The 8717-nt window shown below is 39.7% G+C and overlaps 1 protein-coding gene across 1 annotated transcript in view; it reads right to left on the bottom strand.

Moving 5' to 3' along the window:
- Positions 1-8717, bottom strand: part of DCDC5 (doublecortin domain containing 5) — a 122200-nt gene that overhangs the window by 9772 nt on the left and 103711 nt on the right. Inside the window, exons 16-18 of the mRNA XM_019519508.1 lie at positions 7365-7501; positions 5920-6099; positions 3549-3699 (exon numbers count right to left, since the gene is read on the bottom strand). Of these exons, the coding sequence (XP_019375053.1) occupies positions 3549-3699; positions 5920-6099; positions 7365-7501 (468 nt within the window). The remainder of the gene's footprint in view (positions 1-3548; positions 3700-5919; positions 6100-7364; positions 7502-8717) is intronic.

Here is an 8717-nt window from a genome sequence, read left to right on the forward strand (position 1 = left end):
CTGGCCATTTGGGGCCAGGAGGACATACTTTGACAGTTCAAAGTGGGCCACTGCAAGAAGCATATCTTCTGGACTATAGCTGCCCAGATGGCAGAGTGGGGACACCAGAAGACATGACAGCAGTGCTGTCCAAAGGCTAACTGTACAGACACAGCCCACTGGCAGCTAGCCCAGAGATGCAGATGGCTCTGCTGCAGTGCCTGTACCACTGCCCAGGTGGCCGTGTGGTCCCTGCCTGGGTCTGGCAGGCACGCAGCCATGGAGCCGCATGCTGTCACAGGTAGCAGCAGGTCATAGCCAGATAGCAGCCCCCACTGCCTGACTGCTGCAGTGGGAAGAAGGTGCAAGGGCCACTCTAGGTTAGGGCTGCTTCAGCAGTGCAGCTGGCACAAGAGGCTAGTGTCCCTAGATGCCAACTGGCTGGGCCTCAGAAGCTCCTGAGGGCAAGTTGCCCTGAACTGCTGGCCAGGGTAGCTTCTTATATTGGTCTATTTATAGGCTCTAGCTCCCCCGGCTGAAGATCTGGGAGGAGCTTGGCAAGGTCCGTTTGCCCCAAGTGGCACAATTTGCCCTACACCAAAGTGCATGTTCAGGCATGTGTGCTGAGGCACAAATCTCCAGCACAAAATTTGTGCCGCTGCTATTTCAGCTGCTGCAAGTGAACATGCCTGCATGTGTGGATGCTCCCAGAGGGAGTATTAGAATAATTCCTACACTTTGGTCAGGTAACTCAGAGCCAGTCTCAACCTACACTTTGGTCACGCTCGATGCGAAACACAGTTCTACCCTAGAGGTCTCATGGATGGGCAGGAAAGAATCAAAGTAGAAGTTACAAAACTGCATATGGCTGATCTGGTGGAATTTCTAAACTGTGTCCTTTCACATATGTGTGGGCTTGGAAAAAAAGGGTGCCTAATCACAATGATGATGGAGATCTATGAAAAAAGAAGATGTATTTCTAGAAACAGAGACATGTCAATGCAGCTCTTGCCCTTCCAAACTGCTCGTCCTTCACATAAGAATATTGGTATCATTTTCCAATCTCAGGAGGAAGTAAGTGTTATAAACGATATGCAATACTGATTTAACAGCTCCTGGTATATTTGAAGTACTATATTTTAATAAGCAATTTTGTAATCTACATTAAACTCAGAAGTTTAGCTGGTCCAAAATCTTATGGAGCTCTGATCCCACAAAGCTTTGGTGGGATCTAAAAAAGGTTGTGGTATTTTCTGTGACTCCCTTTACCACTTTGCAAAAGAGATTTGGTGGATCATCCTATTGTCTGCTTGAGGAAGTAAAAGGATATAATATAGGTTTGAGAATTCAAGCATCACTGGGATATTAAGTTGATTTACCTTGGCATGAAGGAGATTAAAATATTTTAAGATGGAGAAATAGAAAAAGCATAGGGATACAGCCTGATTGATGTCCATTGCAGTATGTCCTGCACAATGAATTTCCATGTCACCAGTCATAATGTACCAGGAATGTCAATGATTTCAGTGACACATCAATGGTTCAGTGGCAGTTAGGGACTAGTATTGATGGACTTAATTTAGGTTGGATAAATGTTTTAAAATAGGGATTGAAGAAATTGTGATCTATAACATACACACCAGTTCTTTCTCAGTTCAGGAAGATTAGTGTTGTGGATTTGCTTTTAAATTATTCTTTCATTTCAAATGTAAAATAAGACATAATCTTTTATTATGAATAAACTACTTTTAAAATAAAATGTTACAATTTAATGCATTTAATATAAATGAATTTTGAATCTATCCAAGTATATAATTTGGTTCTTAATTACCACATTCCAAATCCCTTTATATAACAGTAGTTCAAGAGGACAATCTTTCCTTCCTACATTCAGTAGCCTGCATGTCACAGGAGAGCAGAAAGTAAAAAGCCAAGTACATGTAGGGTATTAAAACCATGCTGGTTTCCCCGGTTATGAATAATACCAAAAAAATTAAAGTCCCAAAACAAAAATATAGCCTTCACTTGGGGTTTTTTGGTCACCACATTAAATCAATACTGCTGAAAATGTTATGCCAAGCAGTTTATTTTTCCTAACACTTTATGGTATAATCCAGATTAAAAATGGCTGAAAAAAAATAATCTGTTTAGGAGATAATAGTTCCAACCCATAAGAACATACATAAATCAGAATATGCCAGTTATATCAGTTTTACCAGTTTAATATGTTCAATAGTGAATAAATGAAAGTAAGATGTGGTTTGTAGTTTTGGTATGTGGCCACTTAATATGCCATTTTTTCCCTTTCTTTTTTTAACAATGCTAATACATGGTCTATTGGAATATGATGGATAATACTGAAGATAAACACTGATTACCGCATTTCAACTGCACAGAAGATGTTTCGGTGTTAGAGGTTCAGGTATTTGTGAAAGCTATTGCTATATATATTTTACTTACTATTGACTACCTGATTTTAATTCTGTAGAGCTTGAATGTGCAGTCCTTACACTAAGTAGTACCTTATTAATCAACTAATGCTATTTGTCCAATAGGCTTATTTGAATAGTAAATAATTACTTAACATTAGTCAGGTAATTAGTCCACAGATATTATTACCCGCCTATATCTGAAAAAGGAAGGGCAAACTACTTTCCCTAACAGCAATGTTTGTTTCTCTTAATGGTAAATCCAAGTGAGAATGAGACAATAATTTAAACAACTAGAGATTAAGCCAACAGCTGGATTGATAGAAAAAGGTCATAGGTTGCTAATTTACTATTTGGGGATTTTGTCATACAATAATTTCAAGAATTATCATAAACGGAAAATAAAAAAATTAAGTAAAAGGATTGAATGGCAAAATTCAAATATAAGGTAAAAATAAAGCTGTAAAAAGAGACTCAGTATATTTAAAAAGATTGGTTTTAATGACAAATGATTAATTTATACAGTTTTTTATTAAAATCATTAGGAGAAATCCTGGTCTCCTTGGCCACATCCAGACAAGCACAGACATTTGGTTCCCCAGGCAATGTCCATGCCATGTGTGCTTTAGCACGTGGCAAATTACCCCAGGGGTAGTATGGGAAGCTGGGGCCAGCACAGTGCTGGCCCTAGCAGCCTTATCTGGGATCCTGGAGGTCTCCCATGGCTACAGCAGCAGTGATCCAGCTCTGGGTGGCCTGGCTCTGCTTTTCAGCGGTGTGCACTGCCTGTGCATGCAATGCTCTGGGATTTTTTTCTGCAGGTTTTTTTGATCCCCGGATATCCCGGGGTCAAAAAAAGTGTGGGGGATAAAAAACAGAGCAGCACATGCAAAGGCAGCGTGCACTTGCAGTGTGCACAACACCTGACTGTGCAGTACATGGCGCCGTGTTTGCGGCACCACATACCGCATGGCTGGGCTCGTCTAGATGTGCCCTCTGAGGTCAGTGGGAGTTTGATTCATTGTGTACAGTCAGATCATATTTCTATGTAGCTTCTTTCCAGCTGCACACACATTAGTTATTTGGCAAAACTTGGCACCTGTTTTGATTTTTGAAAAAGGATAAGGCTGAATAAATTACCTTCTCTAGTCATAAAAGGTTTTCCGGCAGACACACACAGAACCATGTCTCTGTCTATTTCATCCCATGACTGGAGCAGTTCACCATCTGGGGTATACAAAGCCTTGGCAGGCTGTTGCATATTCAACCGCATGGTGCAGTTATCCAGCAGCTGAAATGGAAAAGTGCTGCTGATGATAACTGTGCATCCTCTGTGCAGCACAAGACTTATAGTAACATTTAAAAAACCATGGATGAACATTATATAAAAGAAATTTACAGTACCTTCTGTTGATGAATATCCTCTGGGCCCCAAAAGCTAATGTCTTTACAAATGGTAATGAGACTTTGGTCCCCAAATAAGGATGTTAGGATTTGGCCCATACAAGGTAGGGTTAGCAGAGGTAGAAACAACTTTGAAAAGAGAATTATTGAAAGCACTGGAAATATTGTTCTAGTTATCACTGCAGAGAAAGACATATAAAAATAACCAACCTCCTTCCCCCAAAATAAATGAACTTTCAAAATTGCATATATTTGTCTGAATGTGATTGTTTAATGTAATTATATTGGCTTCCACCTGTTGCCTTCCCCTCTGTCTATATTTATAAAGTGCTCTAGCTTCCTATTTAGTCAGTTTTAAGAATAGTTCCTCTGGTTTATGACATCTCACAATACCCAAAATACCCATGAGAGCAATTCAGAAATTTCAGAAAGAGAGAAAGACAGTCCTTAAAGTATCTGTATGCGTGTCAGGGGAGTGGAGCATATATATTCACTGGGCATATCTACAAGAGATGTTTTACTACAAACTAGCATAGCTTACTGCATAGTAGGCATGTGCATCTACAAGTGATTTATTGCACAGTAGCACTTGTGTAGATGCCTGACCAGGAGCAAATTTGCTCCCAGCCAACCAGCCATCACAGGGCAGGAGATTGCTCTCTCCCCACAGAAGCTGCCTGCTGCCAGGGTTGGCTCCATCACTGGAGCCGAGGTAGGGACTATGTGCCCCTGCCCCAAGAGCAGGGAGCTCCAAGCCCCTCCCTGCCCTGAGATCACAACTGGGGAGTGGGGACTGGGAGATCTTTATCTCCCAGCCCCCATTTTGCTATCATGATTGGGGAGAGCAGGGGACTAGGAGATCTTTATCTGGCAGCGCCAGCTCTGCGACAGCAGGGCCAGTGGTGGGAGATCCTTATCTCCCAGAGCTTGGGCTCGGAGATAAGGATCTCCCAGCACCAGCCCCATGACCATGGAGCTGACACTGGAAGACAAGTTTACTTGCAAGTAAACTGATTTTGGATCAAATGCATGCGTAGATGTGCCCACTGATTATTATTATTAAAACAATGAAAATAAATACATATGTTTTTATGGATTGGATTACACCTCATTGAAACTGGGGAGAAGTGTTAGAACCATTGCCCTTTATTTAAGGTAGTTCTAAGAAACCACCAATCCTTTATTGCGTCAGACATCTGAAATAAATAGGGGACTCCCAATTAAAAGACAAGCATATCACCACCCAAAATAAATGTGAAGCCTCTGAAGAATCTGGACTATGAGGGGAGAGGGGGTTCACTGGATACTATTTTAGTAGAGGATGTGTATATAGTATAATAGTTTGTATATAGTACATTTTTGAATCACTGGGCACATTTACAGGAGCCTCTATGGCGCAGTAACAGGCCCATGCTGCACCATCCACAAGGCACATGGGTATTTTTAGCTGCTACATCACCGTAATAATGTGCTATATCAAGCAAGTGCATTGCTATGGCAATGTAGCTGTGGTGTCATGGTTTTTGCCTGCCAATGCTATGTCACCATAGTAAGTTGCTACGGCGATGTAGCATCATATGTAGACACACCCACTGTATATGTATATTGATAATAATTACATTTTGCCCATATAAACATGGAAAGGAAGCTGAGAAATATCCTGGCAGTCTGACAAATGCACAATACAAGTTGCTGCCTTAAGGGAACAGTACATCAAATCTTTTTGCATATCATTGAGGGTTTCTGCAGATTTTTCCATTTTAGGGATGGGGTTTTTTTTGGTTGCTACATTAATTTTTGTTTAGAGTGATGTCATGTTACACATATTAAAAATATCAGATGAATTGAAGTGTGCTATAATGTGAAAAGCATGTTTTATCTTTTTCTACATTAAGTATATAATAAGTATGCTAAACAGCTATAAACTATGAATCTTAAGGCCAGATTTTCTGCCCACAATTCTACTAGAGGAGTCAAAAGAATTATTTAAGCAGAGAGACTGATCCTTGAAACTCCATGTTTTCCCCATAGGCTGAGTCTTTTGAAGACTTTCTGTAAGCACTTGGCAGCAATTTTGAAATACATATTCCTTCTCCTGTACCTTTACCTCTGCAATTGTTTTCCCCCAGGCATAAACTCCTTGCTTGGGTTTATAACCATTCAAGTAAGCCCATACTCTTTTTGCAGCTGGTTGATCGTACAGACATCTGCGGTTGCCTGACGGCAGTTTAGGTGAAAATGGAGAACTTCTTTTGAACTGCAATGCTTGAACTTCTGAGAAGTGTGTCTATAATGAAAACATTTCAGAGCCTGAGAAATCAACACAATATACAATACCTTCAGAGCCTTTTAAATATAGGAAATTAGAAGACACAGCCATGCAGTTGGTTCAATAACAGGCATCAGCCAGAAAAATCCTTGCCAAATGGCTACCTAATTCAGTGTTTCAGATCTGCAAGTGGGTTGTGACTAATGTGTGTTCCCCAAAATACTTATTGGTAATTGGAATAGTTTATCTTTTAGGAAGTATGTATATTTTGTGATTAGTTTTTCACATATCTAATATTGGGGGACAATAGCAATCCTTCCACAGAGCCATAATGCTCACTGAATATTGGCTTAGTTCTCATGTTCAAATCTGGCTTATTTCTCATGTTCAAGTATATAGGACAGTACAATCTGTACTATGTAGACCAGTGGTTCTCAACATTTTTGACTTAAGGTACTCCCCCTTCCATAACTTTTGTGAATTGAGTGGGACCTCATTTTGAAAAACTAACTTATTTATCATATATAAATATATAATAAGTGTACCTTGCAGAAGGGCTAGGTAGTGGGGAAAGGGAATGTCCAGGCAAGGACTGAGCCTGAGCTTATGCTTATCTGCTTATTTCTCTCACCTTTGGACACCCTTCAAGAGATCTCACAGCACCCCTATTGCATATATAGAGTGTATGTTCTTATGTGCAACAATTTATTCAACTTGATCTTGAAACACTTATTGAATTGTGCATTATCTTATGATTACAACACCTTTAACACATCAACAGAATACATAATATTAAGGTTACCTTACAAAGCCCATGACAGCTTTTAAGAAGCATTTTCCCAAGCAAAAAAGTGGAAGTTATCTGCATTGACTAGAAATTACTTTTTTTTAAAATTCTCAATCCCTCTATTACAATCAGTATTTGATCCTTTATTCTTTTACATATTGAGACATACCCTTAGAAGCGATTAGTATTGAAACCCTAGGGTCCATTTTACTGTTATATATCTAATTGCTCATGCATGTATCTACAAGGCCCTTTTTACCTTCTTCATTAGGGTCAATAATTCTTTGGCTCCATCCATTCAAAAAGATAGGTGTGTGTAAATTTTTTTTAAAATTTTGGTATATACACTCACACACACTCATACATACATACATATATACACTCCCCCCCATACACACAGCTACAACCAAAAACCCAGTTACCTTGTGATAAAATTCTGAACATGAACTGCTGTTTTTAATCTTGAAATGTTCATATAAACTGTGTTTTATATTACCTCTGTATGTTGAATATTTTCCAGGAGTTTCATCTCTTCTTGGTTTTTTTCAGTCCAGCCTCTTTCTACTACTATAGGCTGAATTGCGCTTTTTGTGGGTACTAACCCAGCTGATTTAGAGGCTGTTATTCGTCGCCCTTTAGAGACAGAAGGATTTTGAACAGGTAACTTTATATAAACTGGGCTCTTCTTTTCTGATGAGCCTTATTTTTTTGTTGCCATCCTTTTTAGGTAATTTTAAGTCCTAAATACTAACGATAATTTATAAAAACAAATACTAAGTATAAATTGTAAGAAAGATCAGGGGCTGACAAATATGGAAGCATCACCATTCAGACCAATAAAAGGAACAAATATGTTGTCTACTAGAACTGTCCAGATTTTCTTTTTAAATGGCCTAAAGCCCAATGTGAACAAAACAGTTAATTTAAATGCTGGCCAAAAATTCCAACCTGTAGTACTAACGTCATCTTTTTGGAGTCTGTAAAACATTTTGTTCATCAATAGAATTATTTCTTCACTTAACAAAACTATTTATGGTCCAGAGATTATATGTTTCTAAAATAATCCCAACTAAGGGAACTGGAATACTTGCTGAAGTTTAACACCTGCCTAAGAGAATGATCGTCACTTGATAACCAGGCCAGGTAGTTGGTTTCCTAGGTGAAGCTATAGTAAAACATAACAGCTTTTGATATACTTGCCCAGATTCTTTTTTCAAACAAATTATGTTAACATGATCTCTAATAGTGTATTCTTTTAGCACAGACAATGCCTCACTGTTAAAATACCCACTGACAAGGGAACAGCATGCACCCAGGGCAGTCCTCTCACCCTTTCTCCACCATCTGTCTCATACCTTCTGGCTTGTAGAGCTCAAGAACAGCAGCAAGCAGAAGCGGGGTAGTGTCAGAGTACAGCACAGTTTGGGAGTCTCTAAAGTAGCAGTGGACTTTGCTGCTGTCAGAAGGGGAACTTTCATCCCATTTTTTTGCCATTGAAATCCATACCCAGAGGGCAAAAAAAATGCTGATGTTGGCAGCAAAAACAGGGTCAATTCCCCACTGCTGCTCTATAAAACTATGATTCCAAAAATGCCTTGAACTTTAGGGTTACCATACATCTGGGTTTTCCCAGACATGTCCTCTTTTTGGACCTCTGTGCTGCATCCAGATGGGTTTTTAAAAATAAAAGCAAATGTCCAGGTTTTCTGCTCTCCCAGACTGGATGCTTGGGACTGGGAGCAGCAGGCAAGGTGACTGGCTGTTGGGGGTCATGTGTTCCCCATGTGGGTTCCAGCAAGAGACAGAGAGAGAGAGATGTAGGAGCTGCTTCAGCTGGGGGTGGGGCAGG

The sequence above is a fragment of the Gavialis gangeticus genome, unplaced genomic scaffold (genome assembly GCF_001723915.1).
Source record: "Gavialis gangeticus isolate Ggan-Ray unplaced genomic scaffold, GavGan_comp1, whole genome shotgun sequence".
NCBI classification, from domain to species: Eukaryota; Metazoa; Chordata; order Crocodylia; family Gavialidae; genus Gavialis; species Gavialis gangeticus.